The 23,874-nt window shown below is 45.0% G+C and overlaps 1 protein-coding gene across 1 annotated transcript in view; it reads right to left on the reverse strand.

Annotated features, from left to right (window-relative positions):
* Positions 1-23,874, reverse strand: part of LOC137425815 (uncharacterized) — a 1,363,480-nt gene that overhangs the window by 705,562 nt on the left and 634,044 nt on the right. Inside the window, exons 84-88 of the mRNA XM_078775194.1 lie at positions 14,055-14,177; positions 11,330-11,452; positions 5,406-5,528; positions 2,682-2,804; positions 1,278-1,370 (exon numbers count right to left, since the gene is read on the reverse strand). Coding sequence (XP_078631320.1) covers positions 1,278-1,370; positions 2,682-2,804; positions 5,406-5,528; positions 11,330-11,452; positions 14,055-14,177 — 585 coding nt within the window. The remainder of the gene's footprint in view (positions 1-1,277; positions 1,371-2,681; positions 2,805-5,405; positions 5,529-11,329; positions 11,453-14,054; positions 14,178-23,874) is intronic.

The raw sequence follows: 23,874 nt of genomic DNA on the forward strand, positions 1-23,874 counted from the left end.
GAACCTTCACTGTGTAAATTTTAGTAAATGTTCCCCTATAAATGATCCCCTGTAAATATCCCCATTAATTGGCTTTATTAAAGATCGCACCCTAGTTAGTCCATGTACAACACGTAGAGCACCATAGGACCTCTCTGTAGTTATCTCATTATTACTTCGGCAGTTAAGACTGAAAAATAGGGCGTATCGTTCATTTTTTCAGGAAAGCACAAAATTTGGCACAGATGTAGTATGGACCTATACAATTGTTTACCTGAGGGGAGCCCAAAAATTCAGAACCCCTGGTGGCCGCCATATTGAATTTCAACATGACCGCCCTCTGTGACCTATTTCCCACAATAACTTCTATACTATGAGCGATAACACCACAGTTCCAGTGTCTTACCCATGTTTTCATGGTCTCTGAATCCAATGGATCAATTGCATAAAGATTGGCATCCATCATCTTTAATTTCAAGATGGCCGCCATGGTGTTTCCATTTTCCTTGAATCTCTCATCGTATATTAGGTAAAATTTCAATTCCAAGTGATACACATTGTTTTATTTGTCTCTGATAACAATGGAATGGTATTAATTAATCAAAGTTACACACAGTTGCAGTTTTAACTTAAAATATTGTGGGCACTTGAAAGGTGGAGGCTCTCGCACAGACGCGTAGTACTACAAGCACTGTCCATCACAGTCACACAGTGATGTGCAGGGCAGATTTTCCATGGAGCATTTACAGTTGCCTTTACAGGCCGACTTACAATGGCAGCTTGTAAGCTCTGAACATGCCTCCTGTATCAGTGGTATTGTTTTTTCCACATGCGAAATTTGCATTTATGTTTATTTAAATTTATACAATGGACAACAATTTGTGAATGTTTCATGATATTTGTTATATTATATCACCTTTATCTATCAATATTGTTGAAATGAAGATCAAATAGCTGTATGTTGAAATATGTTGAAAAATTCAAAACTTTACATGGGGTGTACTTACTTTTTCACGTGACTGTATAGTAGTAAATTCATTCAAAAAGAACCCGGGCAACGCCGGGTGCATTCGCCTAGTCAGTCATAATTGTGTGAAGTTGTGTTGCTGCAAGGAATGTTGCTGGTTCCGACAGGGTGCATAATTCATGCTTTGTGGTGGTAAGGTGTATTATTGATGATTTTGTTGCATTTGATGAAGGTTGAAGTTTTTTTTTTTGGTTCCATTGTCATTGTAATTTCATTATCAAAGCACACCACTGATAATTAGAATGTATTCTTAGTTCAGGTTTTCCCTCACCTGTACTTGGAGGAAGTGTTGTTGTTGTTGGTTCTGTCGGTGTCGGTGTGGATTCTGTGGATGTTGTAGGTGCAGTTCCAATGCTTGTCTCTTCTGCAGAAAACAACATTTTCATCATTGTTTGTGTTGTGATTATCAGTCATAAGTGTGAAGTTGTGTTGCTGCAAGGAATGCAAGTACTCCGTTTCCGTAACAATATCATTCCTATGATGGTACCATCAGTTTCGTACAATATAACTCACTGTGCTCCAAGTGAGCGAAAATAACATTCCCAATGTCTCTGTCCCAGCTTCAAACCAAAGTCGATCCACACTCCAGTGATCGTCAGAAGGATGTTGTATCGAGACCAGAATACCGCTCGGTTGACAGTCACACTGCCAAAGATAGGCAAAAGTGTCCTCAAGAGGCGGCTGGGAAATCACACCTTCGGGTATGGACGTTCAACGGCTACCAATCGGCGAACCGCAAATTCACACTCAAAATCCACGTTACACACACACACCAGGTTAACGTCTGGATGCGGTGAAATGGTTGAAGCGAGGTGAAAAACCTGGAGCGATGCGAAATCAAGCGCGAGGCAAAATGGCCAACGGTCCGTTCTCGAGACGTAACGGCACTCCAATGATTCTCTTCGGAATCAACTGCAAAACCTGTCACGCAGGTTTAACTGTCACAGCAATAACAACTCTGTCGCAGGAATCCCTTTCTCAGGAAACCCCAAAGATCGCTAGTGACCCCCATTCACCAGCGTTTGCTCCAGACCTCCAAGCAGCTCTGATCCTTCTCCGACCTCACTCGATCCGCCTCTTCTTCCTCCTCATCTTCTTCGTCCGGTTCCCGATCCGGTTTCCGGTTTCTTTTAAAACACTAACTTTTTTACCTTCCGAAAACAGTTATCTCTATTTCACCTAAACGATAACAATAAATAGTACAATGAATTAATGAATGAATGAATGAATGAATGATCGTTTTAAGGCCATTTTCCCCGCTAGAGCGGGGGTTAGCCTTGCGGGCCCCATGACAATCGTGGTTCCCTGTTTGAGGCAATATTTTTATGGCCGGATGCCCTTCCTGACGCCAACCCTTGGTCACGCTCTTACGATGTGCAGGGATACGGTGTACCTATTCTAAATCGGGGTACACACCGTGATCATTCATCCCAGCAAGCTGGTACTCAATTTGCCGACCTCGGAAGGATGAGAGGCTGAGTCAACCCCCCTGGCGTTAATTCAGCGATCGACCGGGATTCGAACCCAGGATCCTAGGATCCCATGCCGGCACCCTAACCACTAAGCCAACACCAGGCTGGATAACAATAATAGTACATGCAACCAAAAATGTTTACAGTGGATGAGAACCACAACAACAGAAGTGACGAATCCATAACACCTATCAAGAAAATACCTGCTGTTGATTTGGACACAATGCTGGTTTTGCTTGTGGGTGTAGAGGTTGTTGGTAAGAGTTGGGTTGGTGCATTTGAACCTGGCAAAGGTGTCGTATGCACTGCAGAGACTGTAGTTTCTCCTGGTGATTCAACAGCATAGAGGTTAAAATAAACTTTATGAAGGATATTTTCAAAACACCAAGAAACTCTTCACCAACAAATTTTCACCACGAAAGAAACACCAAGATTAACACCAATAAATTTTCACCAGAGGACCAAAAAGTCTTCTGGTGAAAGTGGCAAAATGAAGACTCTCTGTTCACCTTCACTCTTTCATTCCTCTTTTTGCTTGCCTTTGGAACAAACTCCCTCACTCTCATCAATCCCGCTCCTCCCTCCAGGTCTACAAAACAGCTGCTCACCACCATCTCTTATCTTCCCCCATCCAAAACCTTGATATTTTCTACCCCCGTTAATACACCCCGAATTCACCTCATAAGAGTTTGGAAGGGGTCCAAAGTGTTTAAATTCCATTTTCATTTCCTGAAACTCCTGGTAGTGTCCATTTGTTTTATCCCGTTCGTCCCCCCTCCCCCCACTCCCTCTCCGGTCCACAGATCTACCACTGTCCCTGTTCTCTGTTGTTGATGTGCTTCCCCTCGCTCTCCCCCTCTTGTCCCCCGCTCCCGTTATTATATGTTTTTATGTGTTGCTCTTACACGAGCCTCGACTTTGTACACAATAAAAACGCAGTTAGGCAGAGGAGGAAGTCATTTGTGCCCTCATGCCAGTGCCACATCCACCCCCAGATATATCCTCATAAGAGTTTGGAAGGAGGTAAATCACATACACAAATAGGACATTGCTATGGAGATGGACATGTGCACAGATATCGATAATATAATTGGTGGGATAGTATGTGACAGCAGTTATGAAAAAGGGAGCATCTGAAATGTAAAACGGCAATTTTTAATTGAGTCAAAAATCCATTGAGAATCTAACCCAGCTATAAATAATCTGACTATAATTCACCAAATGTCCGTCCATCTGTCTGTCTGTCCATTCGAAGGTACCATAAAAACTGCTGAACCGATCGCAACGATATTTTGGGTGGGTAATCCTGGGATCTCCAGGAGTAAAATAGGCTATTTAGTTTTCCCAATTTCAGCTTTGGTCTCCAGCATTCTCAGGTTTGGACTCCCGCATAACATTCATGTTCGCATAACGTTCATTGTGACAATGCTTTCATTGTGACGATGTTGTTTTCCCGGGTGCCGCGCAAACGGCTGCACCGATTGCTGCACGGCTGCACCGATCGAACTCGGTGACCTCGGACAAAGACCTTTTATAAGGACACGGGTTGAATCCCTGCTTGAGAGAATTCTAACCCATTTCAACTGAAGGAAACACGTATCGGGAGTACATACGACATAGCGATTGTGAACACGATTATCGATCAAGATTCACGATCATCACGATCGTAGTGTATCAATCACTGTGGGACATTTGGTGAATTATCATAAGATACTGTTTAGATTTTGATGATTTGCATGTGATATGATTCAACAGATGTTTATATGAATCGTTTAAAATTTAAAAAAGCCTTAAATTTCTGATATTTTACCTTTTCATTTGGGCCTCCCAATTGAAGCCCTGCCCATAGGGCGGGTACCATTGCTAGTTACATTAATGAACAGGATTATAAATAATTAAATTGATATATGTAGGAAAATTACACACCCAGACCAGCTGGTCCTCTAGTGAACCGTACCAGTGCACTGCCATCTGAGCTATCTGGGCGACGCTGACCAAGCATGCAAGTTTCCCACACATAGAATTGCCACTCTGGCAATTCTATGTGTGGGAAAATTGAGAGTGGAAATTTGAGTGGAAAAAAAAAAATTGAAAAAAAAAAATTGAGAGTGGAAAAAAGCAGAGTAGCAATTCTATGTTTGGGAAAATTGCATGCTTAGTCAGAGTCACCCAGATGGCAGAGCACTGGTACGGTCCACCAGAGGACCAGCAAGAAATGTCAATGATGAGCATGATACCAACTAAATGTCCTAAATGCATTAAATAACAAGAAAGAGCAATCAGAGATTGCAGACCCTCTCCAGGACGTGTTTTTGGTGGTTTTTAAGGCTTTTGCATTCAAACAAATATGGCGGCCGAACCATGTAACCGATGACATCATTTTTTTTTCTCCACCGATTTACCCAGAGATGATGCTCAATAAGTTTCATCTTGATCGGATGACGTTTTGTATTTGTCGAATTATGACGTCATAATGGAGGCACCTATGACGTCGTCATTAACACGTTATTCCACATGGAGAGTTCTTTACAATGAGTCACGTCTCAATTTTTCTATGCAGCGCTTACGGAGATATAGAGGTGAATATAAGTTTTTCGCTTTTTCCAAGATGGCGCCAATATCATGTGACCTATGACGTCATAATTATTTTTAAAATTCTACAGGAGGTGCACATATGGTGAAAATTTCCAGTCAATCGGCCCAATGGCTGCAGAGAAAATCATATTTATGCTGTGCGGACATACAGACAGACAGACAGACAAAAACAAACAAACAGACAGACAAACGGACTCTCCTCTGGTGAGGGTAATTATTTGTTGGGTGAGTATCAAGATTTTATGAGTATATTGTAAAGAAGAGGACCTCATGTAATATTTTATATAATCTCTTCACTGGTATTGCTTCAACGATACCTATCAAGAAAATACCTGCTGTTGATTTGGACACAATGCTGGTTTTGCTTGTGGGTGTAGAGGTTGTTGGTAAGAGTTGGGTTGGTGCATTTGAACCTGGCAAAGGTGTCGTATGCACTGCAGAGACTGTAGTTTCTCCTGGTGATTCAACAGCATAGAGGTTAAAATAAACTTTATGAAGGATATTTTCAAAACACCAAGAAACTCTTCACCAACAAATTTTCACCACGAAAGAAACACCAAGTTGAACACCAAGAAACTTTCACCAAAGGACCAAAAAGTCTTCTGGTGAAAGTGGCAAAATGAAGACTCTCTGTTCACCTTCACTCTTTCATTCCTCTTTTTGCTTGCCTTTGGAACAAACTCCCTCACTCTCATGAATCCCGCTCCTCTCTCCAGGTCTACAAAACAGCTGCTCACCACCATCTCTTATCTTCCCCCATCCAAAACCTTGATATTTTCTACCCCCGTTAATACACCCCTAATTCACCTCATAAGTGTTTGGAAGGGGTCCAAAGTGTTTAAATTCCATTTTCCTTTCCTGAAACTCCTGGTAGTGTCCATTTGTTTTATCCCGTTCGTCCCCCCTCCCCCCACTCCCTCTCCGGTCCACAGATCTACCACTGTCCCTGTTCTCTGTTGTTGATGTGCTTCCCCTCGCTCTCCCCCTCTTGTCCCCCGCTCCCGTTATTATATGTTTTTATGTGTTGCTCTTACACGAGCCTCGACTTTGTACACAATAAAAACGCAGTTAGGCAGAGGAGGAAGTCATTTGTGCCCTCATGCCAGTGCCACATCCACCCCCAGATATATCCTCATAAGAGTTTGGAAGGAAGTAAATCACATACACAAAGAGGACATTGCTATGGAGATGGACATGTGCACAGATATCGATAATATAATTGGTGGGATAGTATGTGACAGCAGTTATGAAAAAGGGAGCATCTGAAATGTAAAACGGCAATTTTTAATTGAGTCAAAAATCCATTGGGAATCTAACCCAGCGATAAATAATCTTACTATAATTCACCAGATGTCTGTCCGTCTGTCTGTCCGTTCGAAGGTACCGTAAAAACTGCTGAACCGATCGCAACGATATTTTGGGTGGGTAATCCTGGGATCTCCAGGAGTAAAATAGGCTATTTAGTTTTCCCAATTTCAGCTTTGGTCTCCATCATTCTCAGGTTTGGACTCCCGCATAACATTCGCGTTCGCATAACGTTCATTGTGACGATGTTTTCATTGTGACGATGTTGTTTTCCCGGGTGCCTCACAAACGGCTGCACCGATCGCTGCACAGCTGCACCGAACGAACTCGGTGACCTCGGACAAAGACCTTTTATGAGGACACGGGTTGAATCCCTGCTTGAGAGAATTCTAACCCATTTCAACTGAAGGAAACACGTATCGGGAGTACATACAACATAGCGATTGTGAACATGATTATCGATCAAGATTCACGATCACGATCATCACGATCATAGTGTATCAATCACTGTGGGACATTTGGTGAATTATAGTAAGATACTGTTTAGATTTTGATGATTTGCATGTGATATGATTTAACGGATGTTTATATGAATCGTTTAAAAAATTTTAAAGCCTTCAATTTCTGATATTTTACCTTTTCATTTGGGCCTCCCAATTGAAGCCCCGCCCATAGGGCGGGTACCGTTGCTACTTACATTAATGAACAGGATTATAGATAATTAAATTGATATATGTGGGAAAATTACACACCCAGACCAGCTGGTCCTCTAGTGAACCATACCAGTGCGCTGCCATCTGAGCTAGCTGGGCGACGCTGACCAAGCATGCAGGTTTCCCCACACATAGAATTGCCACTCTGGCAATTCTATGTGTGGGAAAATTGAGAGTGGAAATTTGAGTGGAAATAAAGAAATTGAAAAAAAAAAATTGAGAGTGGAAAAAAGCAGAGTAGCAATTCTATGTTTGGGAAAATTGCATGCTTAGTCAGGGTCACCCAGATGGCAGAGCACTGGTACGGTTCACCAGAGGACCAGCAAGAAATGTCAATGATGAGCATTCTTCCAAGTAAATGTCCTAAATGCATTAAATAACAAGGAAAGAGCAATCAGAGATTGCAGACCCTCTCCAGGATGTGTTTTTGGTGGTTTTTCAGGGTTTGCGTTCAGGGTTCAGGGTTTAATTTCAGGGTTCAGGGTTTCAGGGTTAAAACAAATATGGCGGCCGAACCATGTAACCGATGACATCATTTTTTTTCCTCCACCGATTTACCCAGAGATGATGCTCAAGAAATTTCATCTTGATCGGATGAAGTTTTGTATTTGTCGAATTATGACGTCATAATGGAGGCACCTATGACATCGTCATTAACACATGTTATTCCACATGGAGAGTTCTTTACAATGAGTCACGTCTCAATTTTTCTATGCAGCGCTTACGGAGATATAGAGGTGAATATAGGTTTTTCGCTTTTTCCAAGATGGCGCCAATATCATGTGAGCTATGACGTCATAATTATGTAAAAAATTATACCGGAGGAGGTGCACATATGGTGAAAATTTCCTGTCAATCGGACCAATGGCTGCAGAGAAAATCATATTTATGCTGTGCGGACAAACAGACAGACAGACAGACAGACAGACAAAAACAAACAAACAGACAGACAGACAAACGGACTCTCCTCTGGCGAGGGTAATTATTTGTTGGGTGAGTACAAAGATTTTATGAGTATATTGTAAAGAAGAGGAACTCAAGTAATATTTTATACTCGTGGGGTCACCTGTGGGAATCCCACGGGCAGGGAAGTGTGTGACATTTCGACATATTGAGTTAGATGCTGCACATTCATTTTTACAAAATGGTTACTGGCAAGTCATCAGATCCAGAAATGGTGTAATGAATACAATTTATTTATTTCACATAATATGTGACCCCTCACTCCTCTCCACCTGACACTCTCCTCTCTCCACCTGACACTCTCCTCTCTCCACCTAACACTCTCCTCTCTCCACCTAGCACTCCTCTCCTCTCCAAGCCCTCACATTCCTCTCCTCTCCAATCCCTCACCTCTCCAATCCCTCACACTCCTCTCCTCTCCAATCCCTCACATGCCTCTCCAATCGCGCCTCACACTCCTCTCCAATCGCGCCTCACAATCCTCTCCAATCGCGCCTCACACTCCCCTCCAATCACTCCTCACACTCCTCTCCAATCGTGCCTCACACTCCTCCCCAATCGCACCTCACACTCCTCTCCAATCGCTCCTCACACTCCCCTCCAATCGCGCCTCACACTCCCCTCCAATCGCTCCTCACTCGCCTCTCCAATCGCTCCTCACTCTCCTCTCCAATCATGCCTCACACTCCCCTCCAATCGCGCCTCACACTCCTCTCCAATCGCACCTCACACTTCCCTCCAATCGCTCCTCACTCTCCTCTCCAATCGCCCCTCACTCGCCTCTCCAATCGCGCCTCACACTCCTCTCCAATCGTGCCTCACACTCCTCTCCAATCGCCCCTCACACTCCTCTCCAATCGCGCCTCAGACTCCTCTCCAATCGCGCCTCACACTCCTCTCCAATCGCGCCTCACACTCCCCTCCAATCACTCCTCTCCAATCGTGCCTCACACTCCTCTCCAATCGCACCTCACACTCCTCTCCAATCGCTCCTCACACTCCCCTCCAATCGCTCCTCACACTCCTCTCCAATCGCGCCTCACACTCCTCTCCAATCGCGCCTCACACTCCTCTCCAATCGTGCCTCACACTCCTCTCCAATCGCACCACACACTCCTCACCAATCGTGCCACACACTCACCTCCAATCGCGCCTCACTCTCCTCTCCAATCGCTCCTCACTCTCCTCTCCAATCGCTCCTCACTCGCCTCTCCAATCGGCTTTTCCCCGTCTCGTTTCTCTCGTTTTCTCCCGTCTCGTTCTTTTTCTTGCTCCATCATGTTCAAGTTTGCATTGGCGTTCGTCGATGGACTCGTTCGCCCGTCTCATTCGTTTTCTTGCTACATCCCGTTCAAGTCTGCGTTCTTCATCGATCGTCTTTAATTTTGGAAATAGAAGTTTCCACGCAGCGCATGAATTGTCACGATCCTCAAGAGGAAGTGTCTCGTAATCATCAAATGATAAATGGTAAGTAATATTTATTTCAGATAATATGTGACCCCTCACTCCTCTCCACCTGACACTCTCCTCTCTCCACCTGACACTCTCCTCTCTCCACCTAGCACTCCTCTCCTCTCCAATCCCTCACACTCCTCTCCTCTCCAATCCCTCACATGCCTCTCCAATCACACCTCACACGCCTCTCCAATCGCGCCTCACACTCCTCTCCAATCACGCCTCACACTCCTCTCCAATCGCGCCTCACACTCCTCTCCAATCATGCCTCACACTCCCCTCCACTCACTCCTCACACTCCTCTCCAATCGTGCCTCACACTCCTCTCCAATCACGCCTCACACTCCCCTCCTATCGCTCCTCACTCTCCTCTTCAATCTCTCCTCACTCGCCTCTCCAATCGCTCCTCACTCACCTCTCCAATCACGCCTCACACTCCTCTCCAATCGCGCCTCACACTCCTCTCCAATCGCGCCTCACACTCCTCTCCAATCGCGCCTCACACTCCTCTCCAATCGCGCCTCACACTCCTCTCCAATCACACCTCACACTCCTCTCCAATCGCTCCGCACTCGCCTCTCCAATCGCTCCTCACTCGCCTCTCCAATCGCTCCATACTCGCCTCTCCAATCGCTCCTCACTCTCCTCTCCAACCGCTCCTCACTCGCCTCTCCAATCGGCTTTTCCCCGTCTCGTTTCTCTCGTTTTTCTCCCGTCTCGTTCTTTTTCTTGCTCCATCATGTTCAACTTTGCATTGACGTTCGTCGATGGACTCGTTCGCCCGTCTCATTCGTTTTCTTGCTACATCCTGTTCAAGTCTGCGTTCTTCATCGAGCGTCTCATTCATTTTGGAAATAGAAGTTTCCATGCAGCGCATGAATTGTCACGATCCTCAAGAGGAAGTGTCTCGTAATCATCAAATGATAAATGGCAAGTAAATTATATTGTGGAAAATTTAAGATTTCAAATAAACCTATTTAAAGTGTATGCGCACACAACTAATTTTAAAAAACGAAGAAATATCTCTCGGTAATTTCCTGAAACATATTTTACTTCCGGCTAATAATGTTGAATGAAATAAAAAACGAAGAAATATATGTCGGCATCATTGTTGACGTTTTTGTGACAGCCTTTTTTTTTTTTTTTTTTTTTTTTGTCTGTTTGACTGTCATCAAACGAAAAAGTAATATATCTTAACGGAAAAGCAAAAGCGAATTTTTAATATATGTCGACACGTTGCCGTCGGTGTCATGTTGGGCGGTGTATGATACATCATGATGCGATTTTTAGAAATATATCTGCATTTTCCCGTGTGTGTGGAATGTTCTCAATTATTGCTGACACCGAGTCTAAAACCATCGATAAAAATGAAATCAGATGGTGAGTTAGATTGGAGATAAAGCCGTGAGAGATACTCAATGGCCTTGAAGTTACAGGCCTTTGAGAATTCATTTCGTTCTATAAACGGCAACTTTCATCGGATTTTCCTCCCGTTTTTTTTCAACCGAGTCTAAAACTATGTTGGCGACTGTGAAAAATGAAATGATCTATCGAATTTGATTTGAAATAAAACTGGGAGAGAGAGCAAGACACCACGGGCCGACAAAACAGGCCTCAAAGCGATGCGAGTTCAGAAAATGGTGGATATTTGTTTATATGAAGCCTCTCCCAGAATGGGTGGAGCTATTGGTGGAGCTACTCTGCAAACCGAGTAAGTCACACCCCGGACAGACGTCCAACAGACAGAATCATCTCCGGCTATTATAATATAGATAATCTCTTCACTGGTATTGCTTCAACGATACCTATCAAGAAAATACCTGCTGTTGATTTGGACACAATGCTGGTTTTGCTTGTGGGTGTAGAGGTTGTTGGTAAGAGTTGGGTTGGTGCATTTGAACCTGGCAAAGGTGTCGTATGTACTGCAGAGACTGTAGTTTCTCCTGGTGATTCAACAGCATAGAGGTTAAAATAAACTTTATGAAGGATATTTTCAAAACACCAAGAAACTCTTCACCAACAAATTTTCACCACGAAAGAAACACCAAGATGAACACCAAGAAACTTTCACCAGAGGACCAAAAAGTCTTCTGGTGAAAGTGGCAAAATGAAGACTCTCTATTCACCTTCACTCTTTCATTCCTCTTTTTGCTTGCCTTTGGAACAAACTCCCTCACTCTCATCAATCCCGCTCCTCCCTCCAGATCTACAAATCAGCTGCTCACCACCATCTCTTATCTTCCCCCATCCAAAACCTTGATATTTTCTACCCCCGTTAATACACCCCAAATTCACCTCATAAGAGTTTGGAAGGGGTCCAAAGTGTTTAAATTCCATTTTCCTTTCCTGAAACTCCTGGTAGTGTCCATTTGTTTTATCCCGTTCGTCCGCCCTCCCCCCACTCCCTCTCTGGTCCACAGATCTACCACTGTCCCTGTTCTCTGTTGTTGATGTGCTTCCCCTCGCTCTCCCCCTCTTGTTTCCCGCTCCCGTAATTATATGTTTTATGTGTTGCTCTTACACGAGCCTCGCCTTTGTACACAATAAAAACGCAGTTAGGCAGAGATGGAAGTCATTTGTGCCCTCATGCCAGTGCCACATCCACCCCCAGATATATCCTCATAAGTTTTTGGAAGGAAGTAAATCACATACACAAAGAGGACATTGCTATGGAGATGGACATGTGCACAGATATCGATAATATAATTGGTGGGATAGTATGTGACAGCAGTTATGAAAAAGGGAGCATCTGAAATGTAAAACGGCAATTTTTAATTGAGTCAAAAATCCATTGGGAATCTAACCCAGCTATAAATAATCTTACTATAATTCACCAAATGTCCGTCCGTCTGTCTGTCTGTCCATTCGAAGGTACCATAAAAACTGCTGAACCGATCGCAACGATATTTTGGGTGGGTAATCCTGGGATCTCCAGGAGTAAAATAGGCTATTTAGTTTTCCCAATTTCAGCTTTTGTCTCCAGCATTCTCAGGTTTGGACTCCCGCATAACATTCGCGTTCGCATAACGTTCATTGTGACAATGCTTTCATTGTGACGATGTTGTTTTCCTGGGTGCCGCACAAACGGCTGCACGGATTGCTGCACAGCTGCACCGATCGAACTCGGTGACCTCGGACAAAGACCTTTTATAAGGACACGGGTTGAATCCCTGCTTGAGAGAATTCTAACCCATTTCAACTGAAGGAAACACGTATCGGGAGTACATACGACATAGCGATTGTGAACACGATTATCGATCAAGATTCACGATCATCACGATCGTAGTGTATCAATCACTGTGGGACATTTGGTGAATTATCGTAAGATACTGTTTAGATTTTGATGATTTGCATGTGATATGATTTAACAGATGTTTATATGAATCGTTTAAAATTTAAAAAAGCCTTAAATTTCTGATATTTTACCTTTTCATTTGGGCCTCCCAATTGAAGCCCTGCCCATAGGGCGGGTACCATTGCTAGTTACATTAATGAACAGGATTATAAATAATTAAATTGATATATGTAGGAAAATTACACACCCAGACCAGCTGGTCCTCTAGTGAACCGTACCAGTGCACTGCCATCTGAGCTATCTGGGCGACGCTGACCAAGCATGCAAGTTTCCCACACATAGAATTGCCACTCTGGCAATTCTATGTGTGGGAAAATTGAGAGTGGAAATTTGAGTGGAAAAAAAGAAATTGAAAAAAAAAAATTGAGAGTGGAAAAAAGCAGAGTGGCAATTCTATGTTTGGGAAAATTGCATGCTTAGTCAGGGTCACCCAGATGGCAGAGCACTGGTACGGTCCACCAGAGGACCAGCAAGAAATGTCAATGATGAGCATGATACCAACTAAATGTCCTAAATGCATTAAATAACAAGAAAGAGCAATCAGAGATTGCAGACCCTCTCCAGGACGTGTTTTTGGTGGTTTTTAAGGCTTTTGCATTAAAACAAATATGGCGGCCGAACCATGTAACCGATGACATCATTTTTTTTTCTCCACCGATTTACCCAGAGATGATGCTCAATAAGTTTCATCTTGATCGGATGAAGTTTTGTATTTGTCGAATTATGACGTCATAATGGAGGCACCTATGACGTCGTCATTAACACATGTTATTCCACATGGAGAGTTCTTTACAATGAGTCACGTCTCAATTTTTCTATGCAGCGCTTATGGAGATATAGAGGTGAATATAGGTTTTTCGCTTTTTCCAAGATGGCGCCAATATCATGTGACCTATGACGTCATAATTATTTTAAAAATTCTACAGGAGGTGCACATATGGTGAAAATTTCCTGTCAATCGGACCAATGGCTGCAGAGAAAATCATATTTATGCTGTGCGGACATACAGACAGACAGACAGACAAAAACAAACAAACAGACAGACAAACGGACTCTCCTCTGGTGAGGGTAATTATTTGTTGGGTGAATATCAAGATTTTATGAGTATATTGTAAAGAAGAGGACCTCATGTAATATTTTATATAATCTCTTCACTGGTATTGCTTCAACGATACCTATCAAGAAAATACCTGCTGTTGATTTGGACACAATGCTGGTTTTGCTTGTGGGTGTAGAGGTTGTTGGTAAGAGATGGGTTGGTGCATTTGAACCTGGCAAAGGTGTCGTATGCACTGCAGAGACTGTAGTTTCTCCTGGTGATTCAACAGCATAGAGGTTAAAATAAACTTTATGAAGGATATTTTCAAAACACCAAGAAACTCTTCACCAACAAATTTTCACCACGAAAGAAACACCAAGATGAACACCAAGAAACTTTCACCAGAGGACCAAAAAGTCTTCTGGTGAAAGTGGCAAAATGAAGACTCTCTGTTCACCTTCACTCTTTCATTCCTCTTTTTGCTTGCCTTTGGAACAAACTCCCCCACTCTCATCAATCCCGCTCCTCTCTCCAGGTCTACAAAACAGCTGCTCACCACCATCTCTTATCTTCCCCCATCCAAAACCTTGATATTTTCTACCCCCGTTAATACACCCCTCATTCACCTCATAAGAGTTTGGAAGGGGTCCAAAGTGTTTAAATTCCATTTTCCTTTCCTGAAACTCCTGGTAGTGTCCATTTGTTTTATCCCGTTCGTCCCCCCTCCCCCCACTCCCTCTCCGGTCCACAGATCTACCACTGTCCCTTTTCTCTGTTGTTGATGTGCTTCCCCTCGCTCTCCCCCTCTTGTCCCCCGCTCCCGTTATTATATGTTTTTATGTGTTGCTCTTACACGAGCCTCGACTTTTTACACAATAAAAACGCAGTTAGGCAGAGGAGGAAGTCATTTGTGCCCTCATGCCAGTGCCACATCCACCCCCAGATATATCCTCATAAGAGTTTGGAAGGAAGTAAATCACATACACAAAGAGGACATTGCTATGGAGATGGACATGTGCACAGATATCGATAATATAATTGGTGGGATAGTATGTGACAGCAGTTATGAAAAAGGGAGCATCTGAAATGTAAAACGGCAATTTTTAATTGAGTCAAAAATCCATTGGGAATCTAACCCAGCGATAAATAATCTTACTATAATTCACCAGATGTCTGTCCGTCTGTCTGTCCGTTCGAAGGTACCGTAAAAACTGCTGAACCGATCGCAACGATATTTTGGGTGGGTAATCCTGGGATCTCCAGGAGTAAAATAGGCTATTTAGTTTTCCCAATTTCAGCTATGGTCTCCATCATTCTCAGGTTTGGACTCCCACATAACATTCGCGTTCGCATAACGTTCATTGTGACGATGTTTTCATTGTGACGATGTTGTTTTCCCGGGTGCCTCACAAACGGCTGCACCGATCGCTGCACAGCTGCACCGAACGAACTCTGTGACCTCGGACAAAGACCTTTTATAAGGACACGCGTTGAATCCCTGCTTGAGAGAATTCTAACCCATTTAAACTGAAGGAAACACGTATCGGGAGTACATACAACATAGCGATTGTGAACATGATTATCGATCAAGATTCACGATCACGATCATCACGATCATAGTGTATCAATCACTGTGGGACATTTGGTGAATTATAGTAAGATACTGTTTAGATTTTGATGATTTGCATGTGATATGATTTAACGGATGTTTATAAGAATCGTTAAAAATTTTAAAAAGCCTTCAATTTCTGATATTTTACCTTTTCATTTGGGCCTCCCAATTGAAGCCCCGCCCATAGGGTGGGTACCGTTGCTAGTTACATTAATGAACAGGATTATAGATAATTAAATTGATATATGTGGGAAAATTACACACCCAGACCAGCTGGTCCTCTAGTGAACCATACCAGTGCGCTGCCATCTGAGCTAGCTGGGCGACGCTGACCAAGCATGCAGGTTTCCCCACACATAGAATTGCCACTCTGGCAATTCTATGTGTGGGAAAATTGAGAGTGGAAATTTGAGTGGAAAAAAAGAAATTGAAAAAAAAAAATTGAGAGTGGAAAAAAGCAGAGTAGCAATTCTATGTTTGGGAAAATTGCATGCTTAGTCAGGGTCACCCAGATGGCAGAGCACTGGTACGGTTCATCAGAGGACCAGCAAGAAATGTCAATGATGAGCATTCTTCCAACTAAATGTCCTAAATGCATTAAATAACAAGGAAAGAGCAATCAGAGATTGCAGACCCTCTCCAGGATGTGTTTTTGGTGGCTTTTCAGGGTTTGCGTTAAAACAAATATGGCGGCCGAACCATGTAACCGATGACATCATTTTATTTCCTCCACCGATTTACCCAGAGATGATGCTCAAGAAATTTCATCTTGATCGGATGAAGTTTTGTATTTGTCGAATTATGACGTCATAATGGAGGCACCTACGACATCGTCATTAACACATGTTATTCCACATGGAGAGTTCTTTACAATGAGTCACGTCTCAATTTTTCTATTCAGCGCTTACGGAGATATAGAGGTGAATATAAGTTTTTCGCTTTTTCCAAGATGGCGCCAATATCATGTGAGCTATGACGTCATAATTATGTAAAAAATTATGCAGGAGGAGGTGCACATATGGTGAAAATTTCCTGTCAATCGGACCAATGGCTGCAGAGAAAATCATATTTATGCTGTGCGGACAAACAGACAGACAGACAGACAGACAGACAGAAACAAACAAACAGACAGACAGACAAACGGACTCTCCTCTGGCGAGGGTAATTATTTGTTGGGTGAGTACAAAGATTTTATGAGTATATTGTAAAGAAGAGGAACTCAAGTAATATTTTATACTAGCGTGTTCACCTGTGGGAATCCCACGGGCATGGAAGTGTGTGACATTTCGACATATTGAGTTAGATGCTGCACATTCATTTTTACAAAATGGTTACTGGCAAGTCATCAGATCCAGAAATGGTGTAATGAACACAATTTATTTATTTCACATAATATGTGACCCCTCACTCCTCTCCACCTGACACTCTCCTCTCTCCACCTGACACTCTCCTCTCTCCACCTAACACTCTCCTCTCTCCACCTAGCACTCCTCTCCTCTCCAAGCCCTCACATTCCTCTCCTCTCCAATCCCTCACCTCTCCAATCCCTCACACTCCTCTCCTCTCCAATCCCTCACACGCCTCTCCAATCGCGCCTCACACTCCTCTCCAATCGCGCCTCACACTCCTCTCCAATCGTGCCTCACACTCCTCCCCAATCGCACCTCACACTCCTCTCCAATCGCTCCTCACACTCCCCTCCAATCGCGCCTCACACTCCCCTCCAATCGCTCCTCACTCGCCTCTCCAATCGCTCCTCACTCTCCTCTCCAATCATGCCTCACACTCCCCTCCAATCGCGCCTCACACTCCTCTCCAATCGCGCCTCACACTTCCCTCCAATCGCTCCTCACTCTCCTCTCCAATCGCCCCTCACTCGCCTCTCCAATCGCGCCTCACACTCCTCTCCAATCGTGCCTCACACTCCTCTCCAATCGCCCCTCACACTCCTCTCCAATCGTGCCTCACACTCCTCTCCAATCGCGCCTCACACTCCTCTCCAATCGCGCCTCACACTCCCCTCCAATCACTCCTCTCCAATCGTGCCTCACACTCCTCTCCAATTGTGCCTCACACCCCTCTCCAATCGCACCTCACACTCCTCTCCAATCGCTCCTCACACTCCCCTCCAATCGTCCCTCACACTCCTCTCCCATCGCGCCTCACACTCCTCTCCAATCGTGCCTCACACTCCTCTCCAATCGCACCACACACTCCTCTCCAATCGTGCCACACACTCACCTCCAATCGCGCCTCACTCTCCTTTCCAATCGCTCCTCACTCTCCTCTCCAATCGCTCCTCACTCGCCTCTCCAATCGGCTTTTCCCTGTCTCGTTTCTCTCGTTTTCTCCCGTCTCGTTCTTTTTCTTGCTCCATCATGTTCAAGTTTGCATTGGCGTTCGTCGATGGACTCGTTCGCCCGTCTCATTCGTTTTCTTGCTACATCCCGTTCAAGTCTGTGTTCTTCATCGATCGTCTTTCATTTTGGAAATAGAAGTTTCCACGCAGCGCATGAATTGTCACAATCCTCAAGAGGAAGTGTCTCGTAATCATGAAATGATAAATGGTAAGTAATATTTATTTGAGATAATATGTGACCCCTCACTCCTCTCCACCTGACACTCTCCTCTCTCCACCTGACACTCTCCTCTCTCCACCTAGCACTCCTCTCCTCTCCAATCCCTCACACTCCTCTCCTCTCCAATCCCTCACATGCCTCTCCAATCGCACCTCACACGCCTCTCCAATCGCGCCTCACACTCCTCTCCAATCACGCCTCACACTCCTCTCCAATCGCGCCTCACACTCCTCTCCAATCATGCCTCACACTCCCCTCCAATCACTCCTCACACTCCTCTCCAATCGTGCCTCACACTCCTCTCCAATCACGCCTCACACTCCCCTCCTATCGCTCCTCACTCTCCTCTTCAATCTCTCCTCACTCGCCTCTCCAATCGCTCCTCACTCGCCTCTCCAATCGCGCCTCACACTCCTCTCCAATCGCGCCTCACACTCCTCTCCAATCGCGCCTCACACTCCTCTCCAATCGCGCCTCACACTCCTCTCCAATCGCGCCTCACACTCCTCTCCAATCGCGCCTCATACTCCTCTCCAATCATGCCTCACACTCCTCTCCAATCGCCCCTCACTCGCCTCTCCAATCGTGCCTCACACTCCCCTCCAATCGCTCCTCACTCTCCTCTCCAATCGCTCCTCACACTCCCCTCCAATCACGCCTCACACTCCCCTCCAATCGCTCCTCACACTCCCCTCCAATCGCGCCTCACACTCCCCTCCAATCGCGCCTCACAACCCCCTCCAATCGCGCCTCACACTCCCCTCCAATCGCTCCTCACACTCCCCTCCAATCGCTCCTCACTCTCCTCTCCAATCGCTCCTCACTCTCCTCTCCAATCACTCCTCACTCTCCTCTCCAATCGCTCCTCACTCTCCTCTCCAATCGCGCCTCACACTCCCCTCCAATCACGCCTCACACTCCTCTCCAATCTCTCCTCACACTCCTCTCCAATCTCTCCTCACACTCCTCTCCAATCGCGCCTCACACTCCTCTCCAATCGTGCCTCACACTCCTCTCCAATCGCGCCTCACTCTCCTCTCGGGCCTCACTCTCCTCTCCAATCGCGCCTTACACTCCCCTCCAATCGCACCTCACACTCCCCTCCAATCGCTCCTCACACTCATCTCCAATCACTCCTCACTCGCCTCTCCAATCGCTCCTCACTCGCTTCTCCAATCGCTCCTTACTCGCCTCTCCAATCGCTCCTCACTCGCCTCTCCAATCGCGCCTCACTCTCCTCTCCAATCGCGCCTTACACTCCCCTCCAATCGCACCTCACACTCCCCTCCAATCGCTCCTCACACTCATCTCCAATCACTCCTCACTCGCCTCTCCAATCGCTCCTCCCTCTCCTCTCCAATCGCTCCTCACTCGCCTCTCCAATCGGCTTTTCCCCGTCTCGTTTCTCTCGTTTTTCTCCCGTCTCGTTCTTTTTCTTGCTCCATCATGTTCAAGTTTGCATTGACGTTCGTCGATGGACTCGTTCGCCCGTCTCATTCGTTTTCTTGCTACATCCTGTTCAAGTCTGCGTTCTTCATCGAGCGTCTCATTCATTTTGGAAATAGAAGTTTCCACGCAGCGCATGAATTGTCACGATCCTCAAGAGGAAGTGTCTCGTAATCATCAAATGATAAATAGGCAAGTAAATTATATTGTGGAAAATTAAAGATTTCAAATAAACCTATTTAAAGTGTATGCGCACATAACTAATTTAAAAAAACGAAGAAATATCTCTCGGTAATTTCCTGAAACATATTTTACTTCCGGCTAATAATGTTGAATGAAATAAAAACGAAGAAATATAATTATGTCGGCATCATTGTTGACGTTTTTGTGACGACTGTCATCAAACGAAAAAGTAATCTATCATAACGGAAAAGCAAAAGCGAATTTTTAATATATGTTGACACGTTGCCGTCGGTATCATGTTGGGCGGTGTATGATACATCATGACACGATTTTTAAAAATATATCTCTGCATTTTCCCGCGTGTGTGGAATGTTCTCAATTATTGCTGACACCGAGTCTAAAACCATCGATAAAAATGAATTCAGATGGTGAGTTAGATTGCAGATAAAGGCGTGAGAGAGACTCAATGGCCTTGAAGTTACAGGCCTTTGAGAATTCATTTCGTTCTATAAACGGCAACTTTCATCGGATTTTCTTCCCGTTTTTTTTCAACCGAGTCTAAAACTATGTTAGCGACTGTGAAAAATGAAATGATATATCGAATTTGATTTGAAATAAAACTGGGAGAGAGAGCAAGACACCACGGACCTACAAAACAGGCCTCAAAGCTGTGCGAGTTAATAAAATGGTGGATATTTGTTTATCTCGCGAGATCACGGCGAGGTCACGTCTTTTCGAAGCTGCTCCATGCGCTCACGCTTTCGAAGCTAAGTGATATTTCTCAATTGTGTTTTTGTCGAAACTGTATCTATCTTTCGGTGTATGCACCTACAGCGTATCTTTTGGAAAATTTTCGGTGCTAATTTTTCGTACATGTATACACAATCGTCGGTTAATGGTATCGAGTATTCTGCGGCCTAGTACTCGTAGGCTTAGACTACCGTACCGTCTCCGACCTTGTGGTCTGTTTTTCTCTCAGCGATTCGTCGAATGGGCTGAAATTATTTTCGTTCTCTGTTTCGTACCAGTCGTTCACCCCGTACCTCCTTGTTTAATATCTGTACTCACAAAAAACAAACAAAAAAAAAAAAAAAATTTCCTTCCCAGGTCTTATTCGTTTATTTGTTGTTCTTTTTGTTCGTTCGTTCTTCGTTCGCGATCACGCGGTTAGAAATGTATAATCTCTCCCCTGAACAACTATTTTCTCTCATATATTATAACACCCTTTTCTTCTTTTCCTACAAAAGGATGCTTTCGTCTTGCTCACCAAATCTATTCATTCCAAAAAATATATATAATACCATCTCTTACAGTTCCTCCTTTCTACATCCCCTAAACTATCCAGAACTCCATCCCTCCTCCAGTGTCCTCAAACGTATTTTTGACTCGAAGGTCTCAAACTCATTTTGCAAAAAATGTTCGTTTCCCATGAATCATACACTTTTCAAAATCCAATCTCACCCCTCCCCTACAAATCCTCCCCATCACCCATCCCTTTCAAATCTCCCCCCTTGCCCTTTCCCTCCCCTCCCTCCTAAACTCCTCCCACACCCCTCCCCTCCGAGACTCTCCCTCGCTCCTCCCCTCCTAGACTCCCCTCTCACCCCTCCTCCTCAAAGCATCCTTCCTGCTTCTTCCTCCTTCCAACTTTCACCTTCATCTCCCCAAACCTTCTGCCTTGCTCTTCCCCCTCCTCAAATAACACCTCACTGTGCCTCACCCAATCTCCATCAAACCTTTTGTCCGCCCCATTCTTCCCTTTCTCCAAGCTATTCTGAAATCTCTGACACACCTTCAACAGCTCTCCCTACCTCTTCCTCCTCTTCCACATCTTACCCTACCCCTCCCTCCCCCTGTTCTGGACCCGATGCTCCCCCTTCCTCTTCATTAACGGTATGGACCTCAAACATCCGGGGCCTTCGCTCAAACTTGACTGACCTCTCCATACAGGTTGCTTCTGACAAACCAGATGTGATCTGCTTAACAGAAACTTTCCTCCTTCATGATGTCTCTGATGCCTTGGTATCTCTCCCAGGTTACTCCCTCCTCCGGTATGATAGACCTGAGCCTCGTCCTGGAGGGGGGGTTGCTATCTTTATAAAAACTCTCTTCCTCACTCGCCCTCCACTGCCCTCTCTCCACCTCACCCCCAGGAATACCTTTGGCTACGGCTTCCCCTTCGCTCCCACCTTTTGTTCATATGTGTGTTGTACCGTCCACCAATCAGCGATGACTCCATCTACATCTCACTGTCTGATAATATGGACCAACTTCTATCTACCCATCCCAACTCTCTCTTCCTCATATGTGGTGATTTCAATTGTCACCATGCCAGTTGGCTGGGTGTGGGTACCTCTCTCACCAGCCATGGCTCTTCAGCAAAGGACTTCTGCGACTCACTGGGACTGACACAATCTGTCAATTTCCCGACCCGGATCTCAGTCAACGGAGCATCTTCTCTTCTGGATTTGGTTATGACAAACTTCCCTGAAAATGTCTGCTGCTCTTCTTCTGCTCCAATCGGCTCATCTGATCATGTGCTTGTCAAAGTGGACATCTCTCTGACCATTCTCAGAGAGCCTCCTCAGCGTCGACGAGTCTGGCATTTCACTCAGGCCAACTGGCACGGTCTTCAAGCAGCCATCAATCATCTGGACTGGTCTCCCATCTCTACCGCCTCTGATATCAACTCATCCTGGGAATTCTTTCAAAGTAAATTGCTCTCTCTCATGCACAGATTTATACCATCTCGTCTTCAGTTGTCATACCCTTCCTCCCGTCCATGGTACACGGAATCTTGTGGTGAGGCTGTTGCCCTGAAACAACTTGCTTTCGTCTCCTGGAAAGCAAATCCAATGGATGGAAATCTCATTTCCTTTCACAAAGCCCGAAACAAGTGTGTGTCCACCCTCAGGAGAGCCAGGAAACAATATCTCACCATTCTCAAGACCGAACTCTCTTATCTGTCTCCCTCTTCCAAATCCTGGTGGCATCTGGTCAAATCTGTTTCTGGTGTTTGTTCCCCCTCCATCCCATCCCTCACCTCAAACGGCTTAACGGCTGACTCCGCACGTGAAAAAGCTGAATGCCTCAACTCTGTGTTTGCCTCTAAATCTTGTGTCCCAAACCCATCCCTCTCTGTACCCACCGTACCCAGTCATACCCAGCTGCTCCTGGACTCTGTGTCCTTTCCTCCTGACAAGGTGGAAAAGTTTCTGTCAACCCTCGACTCTGATTTTGCAACTGGTCCTGACGGCATCAGCCCACTGGTCCTAAAATCATGTTCTTCTGCTCTTTCACTCCCTCTTTCTGTTCTCTTCACCCTCTCCTTTGCTCAAGGTCATCTGCCATCTGCTTGGAAATCAGCCAACATCACCGCTTTGCACAAAAAAGGTGCAAAAACAGATCCCAGCAACTACAGACCAATCAGCCTTCTCCCAATTATCAGCAAAGTCATGGAATCCATCATTGCTTCAGATATTAAATCTTTCCTCTTCTCCAATGGCTTGATCTCTGATCATCAATTTGGTTTCAGACCTGGTCACTCTACTCTGGACATGCTGCTTCTGCTTTCTCAACAATGGATGGAGGTCCTCAACGCCAAACAGGAAATTAGAGCTGTCTCCCTTGACATTTCACGTGCCTTCGATACGGTCTGGCACCCTGCTCTGCTCTCCAAACTCTCCTCCTTTGGTATCCATGGAAATCTCCACGCATGGCTGGCGGACTTCCTCTCTGGTCGTAGTCAACATGTGGCCCTGAATGGGTTTCTCTCATCTCCTCTTCCTGTTCAGGCTGGAGTTCCCCAAGGTAGTGTCCTGGGCCCTGTGCTTTTTCTGGTCTTCATCAATGATCTCTCTGACTCTCTTGAAAATCCTCTCTATCTCTTTGCTGACGACTCTACTCTCTGTCGCTCCATTCCTCATCCCTCAGATCGGCAGTCTGCAGCCTCCTCACTCTCTGCAGACCTGGACAAAATCACAGACTGGTCAAACAAGTGGAACATGTCTTTCAATCCTGACAAATCTCACACTCTTACAATGTCTCTCCGAAAGGACCGACTGGACAACCCTCCCATCTACTTTCTCAACAATCCTCTCCAAGAAGTTCTGTCGCTCAAGCTTTTGGGTCTCACTATCTGCCATGATCTT

Source organism: Myxine glutinosa, chromosome 4, assembly GCF_964187855.1.
Source record: "Myxine glutinosa chromosome 4, kmMyxGlut1.1, whole genome shotgun sequence".
Lineage (NCBI taxonomy): Eukaryota > Metazoa > Chordata > Myxini > Myxiniformes > Myxinidae > Myxine > Myxine glutinosa.